We start from the raw sequence: 20,487 nt of genomic DNA, 5'->3' as shown, positions 1-20,487 counted from the left end.
ATAAAAAGAGAACATTTGAACCACATATACCTCACTGTTGCAACCAGAATGTATTTGGACATTTGGAGACTTCATTCAGAGAAGGTGTGTCCGCTGTCCCCGAGGCGGACACTCGACCACGTCCAAACCAAGTCTTTGATGTTGTAGAAAAGACTCCATCCTGCTTTGCCTTTGACTGCGAGCGCTCACCCTCTGCTGCAGAAAACACATTTCAATCAACTCCCACAGTAACAAAGAAACGATCCATTACAGAATCCTTGTATCCACGTCTCCTTGTAGTTCAAAAATATACAAACAATATTGTAAAGCTGAAATATTTTGATGTGAATCGAACTGAAATGAAACTTGATAGCAACTGTTTTGATAATCGATGAATTCTTTCAGTCAATTTTTTCAAAAATAATCTTCACAAATTCCAGCTCTTCCACTCTGATAGTTTTCTCTGTTTGGACAAAACAAGCATTTTAAAGAAATACTGTAGTTTTGGAAATTCTGATTATCTTTATTTCCCACACTTTTTTGAAGTATTAATCGAGAGAAGAATTGGCAGATAAGTAAATAACGAAAATAATAGTTTGTTGTCTCTCAACATGGCCTTTCTTTTATCTTATGTATCCAAAAAATGTACATCAACAGTGCCGACCTTCCCCATAAATTACTGCAAGTACAGCAGCCTCAAGTTGAAGTATGCTTAAACATTTCCGCTGTTAAAAACTTGCAGGACGTGCGAGAGGACAACCGTGCGGTGTGTACAGAGTCTGAAGTCCAGGATGATGAAGTTTAGGGCTGTCAGGCCACCGACTCCTCCGCTGCTCTCCCCCTCTGTATAATCAAAGACAGTCAGTCTCCAGAGAGCCGTCACTCTCAGAGTAAAGGGCCGGCCTGGCAGGGTACAGGCTGCCTACAGCCACCTGAGACTGACCCCCTATTGAGTGGATGACAATGTGCAACATTAGCCATTGTGTAGCAGCCAGGCCATCCATCAAGCCTCTCACCCCACAGTGGCTCTGGTGGTGTGGGGCCAACAGGCAGGACCCACAGAGGGCGTTGATAACTCTGCGTAACTCTGGATGACATCCACCGACCAGTCATTAGAGTTAGTGGAACTTGTAAAGGATTTTTTTGGTGTGCATTGCGTACAAACTTCTATTCATTCATTTCATTTAGTTTATATTCAGCATTAGCTTTTTCGCAGATTTGTCAGACAGTAAGTACATTTCCATTGTTTGGTAGCAGAGCCTCGCCGTGTCAGCGGAACACAGAGGCAACTGGGTAATGATAGCGACAGCACCTCGACCAGTCAGGGAGTCGAGTATTGTTTCCACTCTGTAATTACAACTGTGTATGTAGTGTAATCTCTTTATATGGTGTTGAATATCTTTATTTAGTTACATTCCAAATAGTGTTGTAGGTCTGCTGCTGGAAGTTGCGGATTCGATTTGAAACTACTTACTAGGCCTGAAGCAGCATATAAATATGAAAAGTGAAAGCTGCCGTCCAACCTCGGTAAATGGATAAGACACTGGACGATGTTTGTTTCCTGGGCGAGGAGAGAAATGGATGTGATTATCTCATTCCCACAGGAACTCGGGTGTTTTTGTTCCAAAAAAATGTCATTGTGCGGGGTACAGGAAGTGCTACAGTTTCCTACTAAGGCAAGAAGCAATTAAACATTACACAAGCAGCTGTGACATTTTTTATTCAAGCTCACATGTAAAATGTTTTGAGGATCAAGCAACAGTTTTTGTATATGGTTATATTATCCCAAAATGTTAAACCTTTCAAATTAGCTGTTAAATGAATTAAGCCAAACCACGTCCAGACAGCCGTCACATGTTTGTTCAGGTTTATGGATTAAATACTCCATGCCACTTTTCTTTTGACCTTACAATAAAACTCCCATGGGACAGACGAGGCCTCGGTTTACACATTCAGCAAAAACCTTTTTAACTGTCCACACCACAGATTATTAAGAGACCGCACACACACACACACACAGACACTCAGTGAGGCTGAAGGAAGAAAGAGGCGGAGAGCAAGAGAGGAAGCAGGAGACAGAGGTGTCTGCAGAATAAACTCCGATAAGCCATTGTAATTTAAACTGGTGGGCCGGGCCAGAGGCCTTGTTACACGTGCGTCAATTATCTTTTGATATTTGTCTGGCTTATCGTCTGTCGGACACACAAAGAGATTGGTCATTCACTGGGTTGTAACTCCATTTTCCATTATCTGCTTATGCCCGTCTCTGTCATTTCACCCACAACTGCACCAACAGAGAGACTCGGTCCATCAGCCCTCGGTGCAGGGAGGTGTGATCTGATGAGTTGTAACAGGGCAGAAGTTCATCTCTTGTGCAGGTCATTTTTAGACATGCTAGTGCTGTGGGGAATGGTGATATTAGGTCAGTCCAGCACTGCGGTTCTGACCCAAATAGCTCAAATGTATTTGATGGATTACCATAAAATTTTGTCTGGAAAAGTTCCGTCTCCCGAGGATGAATCACAATGATTTTGATTATCCCAAGATTCATTCAATCAAGCCTCACCGGCAAGTTGACATCCGGGGTTAAGACTAAATTTGTCAACAGCTATTGGAGGCATTACCCGACAACTTGATGCTCCCTTCTGCTGTACTTCGTGCTTTGTGCAAATGTTAGCGCCAAACTAAGGTGGTAACATAAGTCAACACTGATGAAAATGCTGATTATTTCAAACATAAATTCTTTGTCTTATATCCATCTAGCCCACTCAACACTATATAATAAAATGTCACCAGTGACTTGACCTGATGACCTCTCTGCACACACCATCCACTGCCACACATGTGTTGACGCTTTCATACTCACAGCGTGATGCATGATGAGCAGGATTTCTGATATGTTGCAAGAGGAGAACAGTTTCTTTCCCCGGGCCATTAGAGGGCTAATCTATACCAATTCATAAACATGATATATTAACAAAATTATTCACGTCACGTGTTTTTGTCTGATTTTAATCTTGTTTTTCCAAATATTTCTCAAATATATTATTTTCCATAGTTTTCAGAGGTAGCACCTTTAATTTAGTTGTACTACTTTTCTTGTACAATGACAAAGGATTTTTATTTTTATTTCTGATGCTAATACCGCCCTCTTTTCATGTTTGAGAATATACATACATAGGCCTACGTTTGACGCAGCATATATAAGTAAATATTTCCAGACACTGGAAGATCAATTTTAAGCTGCTGCAGTATCAGTCAACTTCACACAGGCTATCTGCTGCTAATGGAAGCGGTGATTGCCAACAAAGCATTGTATGCTTCCCAAACTGAAACCCGTCATTGAGACTATGGAGTCGAATCTCTCTCTCCCTCTCCGTTGCCCTGTGCTATTTCAGAATCAAAGTGCTCATCATTCATCTATTATTCAATGTGTTTCACTCCACTGTTTTCTTTCTGTTTTCACATACACCATTTAGTCTCAGCCCACTTGGTGGAGCTATATTTATTTTTGGAGTCCACATGTTCTGTGTTTGTGATGGAGCAGGGCCTCTAACACTGCCCGGCTCTTCAATGTTGATAACACATCTGTACAGATACACATGCTATTATGTTGTGCCTTTGATTCTTCCCTTTTACAATCAACTGATGATTTTTGTCATTATTGATTCGTCTGTTATAATTCAAATTACAAATCATCAGAAAATGCCTGTCTGCGGAGGGGAGTTTTTTTTAGGCTCAAAGACACAGTGATGTTTCTGTAAGTTACAGTCCGAGGTGTATCCCTTCATAAATCTCCATACAGGCAGCGGTGTGCCCGTTGCCCAGCTGTCACCACCTGTACTACATCTCTATTCACACAGCTCTGAAAGGACATATTTAATAACTCCTCATAATCGATTCCACACCGCCTCTACTTTACTGATTAGGCCCTGAAGGATTCCCCCAATGTTGTTTCCACTTCCTTCCTTTTGCAACTCTCTGCCTCGAGTTCTCATTTGTGTTAGTGCTATTCTGTGACCCTGCTTCCCCCAAAGCCTTTCTTCTGGCCCCCTTGTCCCTGCCAACGGTCACCCTCAAAACACGTCTTTGATGTAACCTTGATGTCACCTAAACTGTTTGTTTATCTCACCCTTATTTTTCCCCATCTCTCCACAGAATGATACGTGGTCAGAGCTGTACTCCTTCGCTGTATTCAAGGCAATGAGCCACATGCTGTGCATCGGTTATGGTCGGCAGGCCCCGGAAAGTCTATCAGATATCTGGCTCACCATGCTGAGCATGATTGTAGGAGCTACATGCTATGCTGTTTTTATTGGCCATGCGACAGCTCTCATCCAGTCCCTGGACTCCTCCAGACGGCAGTATCAGGAAAAGGTGAGATCTTCTAATCAATTTTTTTCTTTGCTTTATCCTGTCAAAACCAATTAGCATCCAGTTTTCACGTGTTCTACTCAAAAGTACATTTTCAAGGCATCTTTTGCATCATTTTATGTACATTTTTTACCGGAAATTTGAGGACATATTTGGTATTTTCTGGAAACTTTGTGTCTTTGGGATCTGCGGTTTGATATGTTAGTTTTTTTTGCTGATATTTACCTTATTAAGTGAATCTGAGATCAGCCAGATATGATAAGCCCCATCAACACTATAATACACAGAGATTTCCATTATTTTCCAGTTACCTGCCGTTAGTTGTTAAGTGGAAGCTTTGACCGTAACATAATAATAATAATAAAAATAATACATTTCATTTAAACATGCATGGTTCGCAAATGTTAGCAAATCTTAACTTCATGTAGTCTTAGATTTTGTTTTTGAGAATTTGCATTGAAGATTTTAAGATTCTTATACACGTTACAAGCTAAATTAATGAAGAAGAGAAGCTCAGAAAACAAGAACTGTATAATAATAACAGTTATTTCTTCTTAATGAAGAGCTTTTAACAACTGGCACAAGGGTAGAAAGTTGTTGGTGTATGTATCTACTTACAGTTAAGCACTAATGTAAAACAATGATTCTACTCAGTTCCATAACTGCAGTTTTACAGATTTTAAATTTGGTGTTGGAATCAGTATCGAAGAAAACGCTGGATCATTTTCACTATTTGTGGCTTCACAGTGCAAGTTTTGTACTGACTGTCCCACTGCGGGGGAGGACAGGGGGGTTAAAGAGCTCCTTCAATGTTTTAAAATGTCCTAGCAGATCAAAACAATCGTACGGTTCATTAACAAACGTATATTTTTTACATGCATTATTAAGTATCTTCTGCTGCTGATGGGAATTTAGCGTAGCCTCGTGTCTTCATTTAAACTTCAATTTCTATAGAGTGAATAGGAATTTTTCAAAAGTGTAACATTTTGTTTATAACGAGCTGTCCTGTGGTGCAGCAGCACCAAGTCACACCAACACACTTTCTTTTTGCGCATCATCAGGCCCTGTGAAATCACTAGAACACGTGTTGTCATTGGGCTGTGCCTTTCTTTGACTATATGAGACGCCTCTTGAAGCGATGATGGAGATCAGAGCAATGCTGAGCCGTGCTGCAGCAGTGGTCTGTGGTGGGTACAGCGCAGCCTCCCTGTTTCCAAGCAGAGTCTTGCTGGCTGGGGAGCAGTGGGAGTGTTGCTGGCTTTCAGCAGCCAATCAGAGGCTGCGGGTGAGTTTGGCCAGGTAGAGCCACGTCGCCAGGGGCTGGGCGTATGCATGTGTTTGAGAGTGAGATAGAGAGAGAGAGAGAAAGAGAGAGTGTGTGTGTGTGTGTGTGTGTGTGTGTGTGTGTGTGTGTGTGTGTGTGTGTGTGTGTGTGTGTGTGTGCCTGTGTGTGATATGATGTCCCCTTCGGCAGCAGTGGAATTGATGAGGCAGCAGACCTGTGTGTCCTGCCAATGTCATCCTGAAGGTGACGTAAGCAACAATGGCTGCCGCTGTCTTTCTCTCTCTCTCTCTCTCTCTCTCTCTCTCTCTCTCTTTGATCACTCACTCACTGGCTCTCATTCTACCTGCACTCTGCATCATCTCGTGTGCATTTTTAACTGTCCCTCTTTACGTTGTCTCATCCCCTCTTTTCTTTGTTCTTCCCCTTCACATCTTAAATATCTCCCCCCTGGTTATCTCCCCCTGTGTCTCCTTCCCCCCTGCTCTCAGTGTATCTTTCCCTCCTATTCCCCTCTCTCCATCCCCTCCGATGGGGGTGTCCTTGAGAGGTACCTTGCTACTGCTAGCGAGCTGCTACAGGGAGCAAAGCGAGGGGGAGGGGAAACCTGTGGGAGACAGAAGGGCCCGGCTCACTGCGAGATGTTTGAACACTGTCTTTTTCACACCGTGCAGAGTGTTTTTGTCTGGCTAGTGTTGTGTGAAACTTTTCATAGGGTTTTACCAGCCATGCTGATGGAGGTTTGGGTGTAAGTCATATCCACTAAATGGTTTAGAAGATGGCGATTCAGCAAGATGAGTGCTGACTGACGATTTCTTCTTTACTCGGTGTCCTGGAATGCAAGTTAAAAGGCTCGAGGGAAATCCACTGTCTTTTATCTGTGAACAATGTTTTTTTGCTAACAAAATAAAATGAACCATAATGTTAACATAAAGATAGAAATACAAAATCATGCAAAAAGCAAATAAATAAATAATAATAAGAGAGCAGCTCATAGGTCACAGGTAGAAGTAATCTGTTCTGGTATGTAGAATACAAATGAGATATTCCAAAGGAACCAGCTGAAACACAATGTCACTCAGTCCAAAAAATGAAATTCCCTCCTCATCTTTTTTCCCCCTCAGTTTTGAAAATCCTGTTAAATTTGCTCTATGTCTGAGCTCTGCCGTAAGTCCCACATATTTAGGAGCTTTGATAAGTTCAATTTGTATAATCCTCAAACAACCTGTATTTTCATTCAGATTATGGATAAATTAAGGAATTAAGTAACCGTTACTCTTGCACAACTGAATTTTGCTCATAATGCTGTGTCTATGCATTTAGACCTTTTCTAAGAGCGTCATTTTTTTCTGCTGAGGGCAGGAAAGTGCATATCCCCAGAACCAGTATTCTGACCAGTTGTCAGTTTCCTTTTTTTTTCTCCCTGCTGCTCTGTCAGGATTAGTGTTTGAGCTGAGGATGGTATATATTTAAAATAATAATAATGAAAATAAAAACACAAACGGAGCAGAAAAGTGCCAGTCATGCTAGTGGGGCTGATGCTAATGCTGCTGGGTGAATTTACCACACCTCCACAAAGGACTGCGAGTGGCACTTTTTCCCCCATTATATTTGAAGGTGTTAGTAAAACAAGTCTGCCGGCAGTCTGTGTTACGACCCCAGTGAGGCCCGAGCTGGCATTGGGTGGAGGATCTGTGACGTCAGACTCTGAGTCCATGCAGGTCGGATTTTGGGAGAATTAGGCTTGGTGGCTTTGGTGCAGAGACCGGTGAGTTATTTATAAGCGATGGTGCAAAGTGACACATACAGTAGCAGAGAAAGGAGCAGCGTCACTTGTGTCCCATTTTGCCACTTTCAATGTACCAATGCAAATAATACATTCAGTCATGTTTTGCTGGTGATCACAAAGTTTGACAGTGGGCAGTTTGAAATCCGAAGTTCAGAATTCATGTTTGTTGATATCGGCCAACCTGCACGTCTGGCCAAGAAACACGTCTTCACGCCCATGGCCCACCCACACGGGTGTGCTCCCTTTTTCTCGCCTGATGAGACTTGATCTCGTTCTGCCTTCATGCAGCAGAATGAGAAGAGCAGGATTTCATTTAGATGCAGTGACGGTGGCTTTGCAGACATTTCCCCAGCAGTCCGGTGACAACTGAGTGGTTAGACGTGTCTTGGCTGTCAGACATGGGGCGGGGGGGGGGGGGGGTTGACGTGAACATTTCTGGCTCAGCATTTGGTAATTATGGCCTAACAGCATGACGTGAATGTGAAATGTACAGTAGTGCTGTGCTTGACTGACATCCGTGTGACTGACGTCCCTGTTTACAACACCTGTCTACTTTGCAGCACTTGTTAAGCAGGGGTATAGGTGGCCAGTGCGCCGCTGTACGTAGTTTCACAAACACGCTAGTCTGCGTCACGACAGCCGTTTGTCTATCATTCGGCAGCTGCTTCGAAACATGTGACACCACCTGCTGTGAAGTGTGAATCAAACTTGTTGGGAACATTTCACATGCTATTTAGAGGCCTTTCTTTCTCACAGCAGACATTTTGAATTATCACAGCAGGAAAAGCACATGGGTCACTGATAATATTCAGCTGTATTAAACTTTTTTTATTTTATTTTTCTTGGTGTGACATGTCGAAAATGTCTTCAGTGTAACAGAGCCATTTATTTTGTCCATTTGGTTATTTCCTCTTTTTGACAATGTGAATTAGATAAATATTCACATCAGTTGCAAGTATGAGTTGTAGTTGAAAGCTATTACTTATTTAAGAAAACCTCTTCTAGCATCAGATATACCACATACTTACTGTAAACTGAAAAAAGGAATATTACTTCACTTGGTAACTTCATCTACTGAATTAGGTTTGTCCGACTTAAAGTTAACAAGTTAAGAAGTGAAAATGTTAACACAATTTATAACTTTAATTTGAATGAAAATATATTAGTGTGAGGTAACTCGTAAGCATTTCTTTCAGTGTATTATCAGTCTTTGGTTTTAGTTCCTGTGTTGCTGTGCTGTGCTCATTTAAAGCTGTGAATCTTTCTGATAAACTTAACAATTCTGTGATTCTCCGTGCGTTGCAAATATCTCCAACATTTAAGGTTAAATAAACAATTTGAAAACCCAGTGGACCATCTGAAAAAATGCTTTTTTCATGAAACTGAAAATTGTCGGTTTTCAATTTTGGGAAAACGAAAGATCGCAACTCTTTGTGTTTGATTTCCGGCCTTCCCTTCAGATCACGAGTTGTTCCTCTAAGACAGTATAACTCAATACACCTTCTGCATCCATAATCGGCTGTTAATGGCCTTGCAGGGAGTTTTGCACTGAATCAGCTCCTCTTAATCTCAGTCAGCGAGACGGAGAGCAGACGGCAGTCTGAGCTCTCTGCCATGATGTGGCACTGCACAGGATGCAGCACTGTTTTCTACCTTCTCCCCCTCCTCCTCCTCTCTGTCTTCGTGCTGCTGACACCATCAACAACGGTGATCTGTCTTCTCTTAGCCAGACCGCTTGACACTGATCGCTCCAATTATCCAGGAGCAGGCTGACTTTGCAAAGACAGTGGCCAAAGAGATTCCTGTACACCAGTGCCTACAATAAAAACAGTGTCCCTTTGGCTGTGGCAAATGATATTCACTCGTGTTGAAAGTATGTCTAACGTACAAACCCTTATCAGCCAGTCTCCTTGGTTGTCGTTCCCTTTGACTGAATTATAGTTTTTGATTGTTTCCTTAGAAGCCTCATTTCATTGAATGTCTTTGTACTGTGTGAGACCCCACAGTGTGTTGTTCCTCCCTCTGTACACATCCTCCAATTGAAGACAGCGATGACAAGCTCTGACTTGCCGCTATCTGATTTTCTTCTCTTTGGTGAATGTGCTTCATAATGTAATGAGGTGATTTAGCCAGGAATGAAGTGAATGAATTATACATCTTCATGGCCGTTTGGGATGAATCCGAATTAGAATTTCCAATGGAGAGAAGATGCGGGATGAATGAGCAGGAGAAGAGAGGAGAGGAGAGGGGAGGAGAGGAAAGGAGAGGAGAGGAAAAGAGAGGAGAGAAGAGGAGAGGAGGGACGAGGAAAGAAAAGGAAGGATGAAAAAGTGGGACAGAATAAAAATATGGGGAAGGAAAGAAGAGAGTAAAGGCTAAGTATAGGAATGGGAAGAAAAGAAGAAAGGGTAAAGGAAATTAAAAAGAAGGTGACAAAGGAATTAAGAGACTGAAGAATGAAATTATTGGAAAGCAAATGAAGAGAAAGCAAAAGTAAAGATGGGTACAGGAGAGACAGAGGGAGAAGGGGTTCATAAGAAGCTGCTAGCTGTGTTGGGTCATAGGCCTAAAAGTGAAGAAAAAAAAAATCAAATTTGAAAAACCAAAAACACCATGAATTTGTCTCTGAATGACAAGAATGCTAAAGTTCCCCAAACCAGTAGTTTAGGTGACAAAATGACACAGAACACACTCATCAAAGTGACGCAGAGAGTGGCCGTCATTTTCACTCTCATTTGGGTGTTTGTCAGTTTGCTCTGAAGCACCGGCCGCACGCATGCGCCCTCTCCTCCCTGACACCGGAGAGTCTCCGGGTCGGCCAGGTGATAATCGATGCAGCCGACTGGGAAGTGGTCTCTCTAAGTCGAGTCATTCAATGCCACCAAGTTCAGTCAGGCCTCTGCCGCCTCATTCATTCAGACTTAGCCGAGCCACGATCGGGGTTGCGATGAGTTTCTTGTCTGACCACAGCTGCTCAGTCACTGCATCTCTGCGGGGAGTATGAGGTTTTCCCCACACCTCGGCCTTGCTCACAATCAGCACTCCTATAAGAGAGGCACAGCAGCTGCAGCGTTCAGACACGTCGGGTAAAGAGTTGTGACACAGGGTCATTTCTCCAGGCCACTCTCCATCTGCAGATGTCAGGGAGCAGAGTTACTCATGCAGGTGAGACTTTGTGTTGCATCAACCGATCACAAGCGTTGTCCCCCCAGCCCAGGAGCCTTTTCCTCACATATAGATGCTGACTAATTCAAAGGTTGCATGTTGGGTCTGCTTATGTTTATGCTATACAGCATACATTTTAAAGTATTTATTGGTTGTTTCTTTTGTGGGATTTTTTAAACTTAAAAAAAAAAATTGCACTGTTTTCAGTCAGTCAATCACCTCTAATTGTATTGTACCGCTTTTCTCTTGTGCAATGGCAATATGGGCTTTCTTCTACCTTCTTCCAGAAGGATTCAGAGTGGAAGTCATTCGATGTGGATCTACTCACCTATAAATTAAAAATAAAGAGTCAGCTTTAACCTGAAGCAGAGATGCAACAATGTAACTACATGTTTTGTCAAAATAGTTTGTGACTGCAGCGTAAACACCATCAATAAAACTGTACCGGTGAAGTTAAGTCAGGGAATAAGAAAAGTGAAGATTTCATTGACTTATGCTGCAAGGATTTTAGACAAGGATGCTCTTTAGGTGCAAATACATTCAGTTCTGTACAACTCTTTGTCTCTTCTGGAAACAAATAGGCAGTTTGTCTGTTTCTGATAATAAACGATTTCTGATGCCCTAATTTGTCCGATGCGTCTGAGGATCCAGAGCTTGTAATGTGAAGGTGGACCTTCGAGATGTGTCACAGTTTTTAAACCTTTTCTCTACCTACCGAGGCCGCTGGCAGTTTTCCTGGCTTCCATTCACCGCACAACAGAGTTGTAGGTGAGTGAGTGGGACAACTGGGATGTGTGGGACGGATTCCTCAGTCCATGGAGTTTGTGAGCAGCCAACATGCGAGCTGAGCTGTCGCACCACCACTCAAAATTGTGTCTTGGACTGCTTCATACAGGTGCAGGGATGAGCTGTGGTCTTATCGAGCTTTCCCATTTGACGGCAAAGTAAAAGCGGAAATCTCCCTACTCTCAACTGTTTGGTGTCCGTGCTGTTCACCGCCACGTCTGTCGGCTCCCCTTCTCTGCAGCCGGGCCACACGCGCTCCTCAGTTTGTCAGCGGTCACTGTGGAGGGACTGTGATTAGCATATCTCAACAATAGAAGCTGATTGTTTGTGTTGTCGCCGCGTCGGATCCTTCACTTTTTATGGATCCAGCATTGATTAACTTCTCGGTGGCGCTGATCAAAGAGCGGGCGTGTTCATCTCAGTTGACAGCTGAAGGGCGTGAGCTCACACTGCTCTGTGTGGCTGTTTGCTTTGCCTTTGTTTACCTGCACGCTGGTGGAAATACGAGAGAAATGAGTGTTGCATCAGATCAAATAGGATATACGACGTGTCATTGATGAGTTTTGTCCCTGTTTGAGGCTGTAGTTTGTGGTGTCGTTGGATTGTATTGTGTTGAATAAAATATAAGACTCTCAAATAATTGCCTCCAAAAAGTTTTTCTTTAAACTGAACAACCTTCATGAAGGGGGCGTGTCTTGGACCGGCAGCTGACTTTAAAGGCATTAGTGTATTAAGAAAAAACTTCTCCATACTGTGCCATTCTTACTGTATATATACAGTAGACAGTGATGTGTTGTTGGACCCACATGATCTCATCCCACGTGCTCTGAAACCTGTGTAACAAATTATTCATGTCTGTATGTCTGTGTTTTCATTTGTAAAGGATATGGCTGTCAGTATTCTAAATATTTCTGTTTGTGTCAGCAAACACACAAAAGGGCAAAGACAACCACGCATTAGCCCGTCTGTGTGTCTGTCTGTGTGTCTGTCTGTGTGTCTGTCTGCAGCTCTCCCATTTGTTCCTTGATGTAGAAAGTGTCCATAAACAGGTGGTGGCACTGAGGTTCTTAGCGAACATCACTCAAATTTGAGTCACCTGCTTTTAGTGGGGACTATTTTCAACTGCGGACAATTACATGTTTTGTGTCTCTAGTAAGTTTTTTTTTTGACTGAAAATAGGACAGTTTTTATGGGATTGACCCAAAATAAGCCACATGTTCCTTTATTACGACGAACCCAATGGAGGGACATGTCGCCCATTACAATGATGTGGTTTAATTAAGTGTTATTAATCATTTTTGGACAAAGATGCACAGGGGTATGGGTTACATCAAGTCTGCGCTCTAAAAATGATTATTTTCTGTGTGCAAAAATATAAAATATCACCACCCCCTATGGTTGGTTAGTTTAATATAATGCAACAGTTAGCATTACTGTGGGTTTGTTAAAATTTGAATGTAAAAAAAAAATAATCAATGTATGCACTGCATTAACACAACAATTATCTCTTTCCATCTTACTCCCTCGCAGTACAAACAAGTGGAGCAGTATATGTCCTTCCACAAGCTGCCTGCCGACTTCCGACAGAAGATCCATGACTATTATGAGCACAGATACCAGGGCAAGATGTTTGATGAGGAGAGCATCCTGGGAGAACTCAGTGAGCCTCTCAGAGAGGTAAACACGCAACAAGACGCACTGCTTCAACATATAATCATCAAATTGTAATTTTGTCATGGTGAGAAACTATTTATTTATTTGCTCTGTTGGACATTGATATATCTTTCTGTTCTCGCATGTGCCAAACAACGTGCCCTTTCTTAGGAAATTGTCAACTTCAACTGTCGTAAGCTGGTGGCGTCCATGCCGCTGTTTGCCAATGCGGAGCCTAACTTCGTGACAGCCATGTTGACCAAGCTGCGTTTTGAGGTGTTCCAGCCTCATGATTACATAATAAGAGAGGGCACAATAGGAAAGAAAATGTACTTCATCCAGCATGGAGTCTGCAGCGTTATCACCAAAGGCACCCTTGCAATGAAACTCTCTGACGGCTCTTATTTTGGAGGTAGGAAATGGTTTGTAGCTTCAAGTGTGTGTGTTTTTTTCTGTGTTTTCAAAAACTTTTTTCAGCTGCTGCACTTTCTCTTCCCTCGTTTCAGAGATCTGTTTATTGACGAGGGGTCGTCGAACAGCCAGCGTGCGGGCGGAGACATACTGTCGTCTCTACTCTCTGTCTGTTGACCACTTTAATGAGGTGCTGGAAGAATACCCCATGATGAGACGAGCCTTTGAGACTGTTGCCATCGACCGTCTAGACCGCATAGGTAAAAAAAACAAAAAAAAACATAAATATGATTCTTGGCAGATAACGTAGAAAATTCTCCAGGCTGCATTTATGCTGTCAAACATGTGACCAGCAAAATACTGTAAAAGCATGTTTCATCTGAATAGGAGCATTGAAAGCAAGTATGATTCTCTGCATATTACTCAAAAATGTTTTTGTTAAAAAAGGCACAGGAATAACTGAAATGAATCCCATGCACAGAACACAAAATGATATTGAAATGTTTCCAAAATATTAAGCTGTGCTGTTCCCTCAGAGTGGCACAGGACACTGTAACACTAGATGAGAGTACAGGGTGACACGTCCATTCCTCTGGGTTTGTTCTGCTGGAGGATGTACCTGGCCTGAAGGACATCACATGCTATATCTACTCACTGTTCTCCCTATTCCAAAAACCCCCTTCTTTTCACTTAGTTGTTCTGCTTTTTGTCCTCACTGTCCTGTCCTTTCTCATTTCTGCTCGCAAGTTCTTTATTAATCAACTCTTGTTTCTGCAGGTAAAAAGAACTCCACCCTGATGCACAAGGTTCAGCATGATCTCAACTCTGGCGTCTTCAACAACCGGGAGAATGAGATGATACAGGAGATTGTGAAGTACGACCGTGAGATGGTGAAGCTGGTGGACCTGCAGCGGCCGCGAGCCATGTCCATGACCCCTTCCATTGGTGGTATCTTTGCTCCCCCTGGACAGCCACAGACGGGCTCTGCTATTGCCACCCTCCAGCAGGCTGTGGCCATGAGCTTCTGTCCTCAGATGGCAAGTCCGTTGGTGGGTCCAGGCACCCTTCAGTCTCCCCGTATGGTGCGAAGGTTTCAGGTGATGCAGAATATGTCCAGCCCAGTGTCCATGTCGCCACTTCAGTCTCAACCACCTCAGACGTTCGGAGGGGCGTTTGGATCTGCAATCTCCAGCCCTCCTGTCCAAAGTCCACTCGCAGCTTCAGGACGGACTTTCCAGTACATGGCGAGCGCAGGACCCTCTGGGTCCCAGTTGTCCCTAGTACAGCACCATGCACCCAGCCCCACACAGACCCAGCACAGGCCTGCCTCACACAAAAGCACCCACTCCCTTCATACAGGCAGCTTGAGCCAGGATAGCCGGGCCCTGTCTGCCTCCCAGCTTTCACTCCCCCAGGAGGGAACAACACAAGCTGTCTCTGCAGCCCCCAGCCCGTCGCCCTCTACCCGCACCTCCAACACCTCCATCGGCCCCCCTCAGCCCCCTCATCCTGGCCTGCCCGGGTCCTCAGGGGTGGGGAGACCGGCAGGAGCTCAATCGAGGGTTGCTTTTGCCTCCACACCGCCTCCTGGTGGACCTGCTGGGATGGGGGCAGTAGCAGCAGCTCCTGGATCAGGACCTCCAGACTCTGGAGTTCCCAAGAAAGATTCAATCGTCAGCCTACCAGAGCTAGACTCTGCCAGATCCCGGCTGTCTTCCAACTTGTGACCCTGGTAGAGTTCAGGAAAGAGGCCTTTTTTGTAGGAGAATCTGTTTGTTTTAGGTCAGTCCAGCTGATCTGTCAGCCGGCTAAATGACCAATCAGCTACCGCGCCTGCCACCAGTCATTTGACCTGGATGCACTGTGTGGCGGTGTCAGCAGAAGGAAAATTGTCAAAGTCTCGAGGCACTTTGGCTATGAGGAGTCTATACGATTAAACATGTATAACTTAAGGTTGAACTGGTCTAGTCTACTGTGCCAGCACCTATAGTCTTAGTATCACCCCTTACACTCTGCTTCCAAACACCTACTGTATATTGCTGTCTTTACTGTAAAGATATGAAGAAACATATGATTAATGTAACTATTGCATACTGTGTAGAATTCATGCAATGCAATCTAGCAGGAGCTGGACTTAAAAATGAAAATCAGGGACTTGAAGTCAAACGACAATGACATTTTAAGCGTTCAAGTGTTTTGAGTGTAATTTTTCTGTACAAGCTGTCGTAGCAAAAGAACGCATTGCTCTTCATATTGTTTCAAATAGTAGTGAAAATAGTGTTTTAGACCGCTGGTCGATCTTACATCGATGTGTAAATAGTTGATGAAAAAAGTACGGACGGATATTATATTCATTGTATCTACCCAAACCAAAGTTGAGCTCGAACACAAAGTCTGGTTGTGTCTGTATCAACTAAAAAAGAAACATAGAAGAAAATGCCATTTATTTAACTGCCTTGATTCAACGTTAGAAGCCATATATTTGGTTTGTGTGTATGTATATATGTGGGTGTAAGTGTGTGTGCGTGAGTTTGTCGGTACGTTTTGGTTCTATTTTCGGAGAATGGACTCACATACTCTCTACACTGCTTCGTCAAGCGTGATTGGTTTGACGTGCCGACAGTGGCACTGGTCCCGTTCTCATGAAACATCCGGGAAGTGGCTGGCTGCTTGGTCGGCATTCTGATTGTAACCCTGAATGCTAAGGTGGTTAAATAATCTGAGCTTTATTGAAAGGAAACATTTGTGAACAACCCATACTGTATACTTGCTTGTTTTTTGTTTAGGTTTATCGATTAACACATGCAATATAATTCTGCAATACTCTACCCCGCCTATATATAAATATATAAATTAATATAAATAACTATACATATTCTGTACAGGAAAGTGAACTTCTTTCTTCTTCCTTTTGTTTTTCTTTTTAATGTGAACTCTAAAAGAATCCAGCAGCTGTTGTGGCTTCACTCGAGCTATTGTAATCCAGTGACCATGTTGTTATCTTAACCAAAAACGTTTGAAGGAATGAGAGGACACGCAGTATCATTTTTGTTTAAACAGACAGGACAAAAGATTGGTTTAAAGCCACAGGAAGAATCCACACTTTGAGTTCAGCAAGTCAGAGCCTCAAAAATGTCACTTTAAAGCCCATTTGAAGATATTCAGTTGTGAGATGAAGAGGGGGATTTGAGCTTGGCAATATGGGGCTAGAATGCCTCACTTGTAAAAAGTCATTGCCCCATATCCAATCTCTTTGTGCCCCACGTCATCCAAAATATCTCAACATTTAGATCCACAGCAATCCTACAGTTAGAATTTTGGAATTGGGTTGAGGCTTTAGTTATATTAATTCTAAATATTCTGATCCTGTTGAAGCTAAAAGCCTTCTCTTGCTGAATGTATGCCATACGAGAAGGAAGACAGCTAATCAGATATAAACTGCCATGTAAATAAAGGGACCGAGATTTAAAGAAGCCTTTTACGATGCAAGTGGGTTGCAGGCATTGCTGTATGTGTTGCTGAGTGTGATCTCTTTAAGTTCGATGATGCTTCTCTGGGTTGAACGTTGCTGTATTTACCCTGTATGCTACCCCCATTTCGCCCATCCCCACATCCAACCTGAGAGGATACATCTTTCTTTCTTTTCAGTTCATTATGTAAGTGAGAGTGCACGGAAGCGAGTCGAAACCACTTTGAACTCCTCGGTCTATAGCGAACACTGAGGACATCCATTTAAGCACCTTGTGTTGCACTACGACCTTGTAATCAAATTGAAAATCAATGCTCTGTTCGCTCAAAACAGTTGCAGTACTTTTCCGGGAGCCATTATCCGGTTAAACTTCAAAGGATGAGAAGTGAATCCAACTGTGATAGAAAAGAGGCAGCGGATTCAATGTGTTAAACAAACACCACATCCAACTTTTTTCAGCTCTGAGCATCGATCCAGAGCCAAAATGTAAAATCGATGCAATGGACATTTCACTCAGGTTTGCTACCTTTCCGGAGAGATGTATTGATCGCTGCAGCGCTTCTTATTGATTTATGTAGACTCGTCTACCCCTCCCATAATCAACTTGTTGATTTAACCATGCTGAGAGATTCCCCTTGAATTTTGATTGGCTGAAAAAACAAGTAGGAGCCAGTGGAGTCATAACCCTTTGATTATAATTAGCACGACTCGCTGCCATTTTGTCTTGATCACTTTTCCTGAGAGCTGTTAAAATCTTGGAACATGGTGTTGTTTTGATTGTTTTCATCCAAGGGCTTCATTATATCGCTTGTAATCCCTTGCTCATTGTTACTGTAGAGCAGCCACCGTTTCACTTTCTGTTTGATCAATAGCGTGCACTAAACCTTGTTCTTTGTCATACATTGGTCACATTGCTGGGACCCGCTTCATCAGCAAAACAGTAGCTTTGTATTGCGTTTTTCCTATGGGAAAGGTACATGCCAAAATGCCAATATGATTGTGAATGAAGTCCATTTGAGTCAATAGCTGTTGTGTGCTTCAATACTGTTCCAGTGCAATCCATTGGTCCTCCTCCCTATTCCTTTGTGCTAAAACCAGAGTTTGCCCTATTAAGCTGCTATCAGGACTGTGCTGATATTATTTGAATGCGTCCACAGTCAGTGAGAGCAAGATGGAAGGTGAGTTAAAGAGCTAATGTTTCAGGCAATATCAGGCACTGTTTCACTGCATCCATCCAACAAGATACTGTAGTGTGCAATTCACCCCCACTCAAAGGGACGGCATCCTCGACACTTTGATCAGCACTGCTCTGTTTGAACCCTCAGCTATGAGGCTGATACAGCCCCGGCCAAGCACATACTTCTGTCAGTTATCTGTTCCGTGTCCGTGTCACAAGTGTGTTCCAGTCAGTTGGCTTCCCGCCACCGTCGACATGCTGTGTGCGATGTGGTGCTGTATTCGCCCGATGACAGGGGGTTCAAAGTGCGATTGTTTGATGGTTCTTCTTCTGGACCTCGCTGTGAAGTGGGATTGAAATCCTTCGTACATGTTTGACACTGACTGACAATTATTGAGAGCATCTGAGTTTCAAACCTCTCATTCTTGCTGTACCAGATATAAAGGGTACTGAATGCCTTTGTGTTGACATGTTAGCAAATCAGGGTATTATTTTTGTTTGTAAAAGTGTCTTTGATTTATCAGTATATTCTGTTTGATTATTGTTTTTACAATGTGCCCCATGCACATGGACTGTATAGACCTTGTGCCTAGTATATCTAGTTTCCACATAGTCTATTTTTGTGGTATGTATGTGCCTGTAAAAATGCAAATATGTGTTTTTATTTTCAACTTGCAATATATGTAAACAAAAACAACAACAAAAAAACAATAGAAGAAGACTAGTATTGCTGAATTAAAATGACAATGTCAGTATATATAATTTTCCCTGATTTGGGAAACACAAAATTGCACATTTTTGTTGGTTTGAGCCTTCCAACACCATGCGCGCTGTACTCTGTACTTTTCATGTTCTGTACATATGGTATACACAGAGATGTGGGGCACATTGTTGTGTTTTTACCACAACCTGCTGTATAAGAAACATTTTCTACAGTGAGTGGGTGAGCTCTGACAGGCTTCTGGTGGATATCGGCAGTCTAGACGTTAGCTTAGATGACCTGCTTGCTGCACAGAGCCAAAAATCACAAAGAAAATGACGACTTAAACTGTGGAGGTGCCTGCACAATAACGATACAGGAACAAAACTGGGTTGTGCACATGGAAAATCTTTCTCAAACTACATTATTGCACAGTTCTTTAAACTCTGATGCTGGTTGCATACTGATCTGGTGTTTGCCATAAAAAGAAAAGAAAAAAATCTCTTCAAGGCTGAATGTGGCTCACGAGCCACTGCAGCTTGACTCCTGGTTGAGTTACCTTGACGGATTATAGCAGAGTGCATGCTTGTATTTTTCTCATCTAAGCAAAATTCTGTGTACGATTCTTAGTGGGACCTTCAAATCTAGACATTGTCGTGTACCAGCTACTGTACAATGATTTTATTTAGTCTTACAGTTAAACCTTTGTGTCGTAGCTACTGTAGCCTGCTTAACTTACCTAAGCCTTCTCTCTGCTTCAGGACTCTGTGTACTGTGTGCTTGAGTTTGTGTGTGCGTGTGTGTTCCTGTGCCTTTCCTTCAACAATAATGTTGGTCCCACTTGAGAATATGATGCCATTTAGGGGTTTGAAATCCATGTGAAGCTAAGAGAGATGCCAGCACGAGCTGGAAAGTGGCACAACTAAAATATAAAAAAATAATAATAATTGTAAAAAAAACACTCTAATGCTCCTAGAAATTACTCTGGCACATCCCTAGACTTAGTAGCATTCCACAGCCTGCACAAGCAGCTCAGTGTGGGCATCCAGATACACTTTACCAGCACCATGTAGACAACAGCACAGATATCTGACACAGCATGTGTTCTCTCTCTCTCTCTCTCTCTCTCTCTCTCTCTCTCTCTCTGGAGGCCAGTCTGCAACCACTTCAGGCTGTGCTTGGCTTCTGCTCTTAACAAAAAGGTTCAAGTATGTCAGACCTCCAGCTCTGTCTAAGTTGATGTCTACAATCCAGGGACAAATCCGCTCCGAGCCCGAGCTGCAGCTCTTCCAAAAATCGATCTCAAAAAATCAGGTGGATCCTTGGGATGCCCGTGATATTCGTCACCGTACGGTCCTTTCGGAATGAGATGCACAGCTGGCGGCGAGGGCGCGGGGCTGATTTGAACCTGTGTCCAAAAGGCTGTCTTGTCCACCACCTCTGCTGGCCGAGAACACAGAGCCACACCCTGGTCTCTCTCAATAAGCTGGTCTGTCAGTCAGTGGCAATGTTGTTTAAGCGTTCGTAAACAGACGATACATTGTTGTGCAATAAAAAGATGAGCGCATTGGCATACTTATCATAATTATCTCTGTGTGGACTTTTTATTCACCGCTATGTCTTCGTTGGTCGGTATGCTGTGATAAATACCGTGTATGAGTGTGTGTGTGTGTCTCAACCTTTAACATACCTCCTGGTGTTA

At 43.0% G+C, this 20,487-nt stretch overlaps 1 protein-coding gene across 1 annotated transcript in view; it reads left to right on the top strand.

Annotated features, from left to right (window-relative positions):
- Positions 1–20,370, top strand: part of LOC118311346 (potassium/sodium hyperpolarization-activated cyclic nucleotide-gated channel 2-like) — a 28,163-nt gene extending 7,793 nt beyond the window's left edge. The window contains exons 4-8 of the mRNA XM_035635125.2: positions 4,138–4,356; positions 12,906–13,052; positions 13,200–13,440; positions 13,535–13,699; positions 14,217–20,370. Of these exons, the coding sequence (XP_035491018.2) occupies positions 4,138–4,356; positions 12,906–13,052; positions 13,200–13,440; positions 13,535–13,699; positions 14,217–15,166 (1,722 nt within the window). The 3' untranslated portion in view covers positions 15,167–20,370. The remainder of the gene's footprint in view (positions 1–4,137; positions 4,357–12,905; positions 13,053–13,199; positions 13,441–13,534; positions 13,700–14,216) is intronic.
- Positions 20,371–20,487: the final 117 nt, after the last annotated feature.

Source organism: Scophthalmus maximus, chromosome 5, assembly GCF_022379125.1.
Source record: "Scophthalmus maximus strain ysfricsl-2021 chromosome 5, ASM2237912v1, whole genome shotgun sequence".
Taxonomy (NCBI): Eukaryota; Metazoa; Chordata; class Actinopteri; order Pleuronectiformes; family Scophthalmidae; genus Scophthalmus; species Scophthalmus maximus.
The sequence above is the reverse complement of the archived record's forward strand: the minus strand, read 5'-3'. Positions and strand labels throughout refer to the sequence as shown.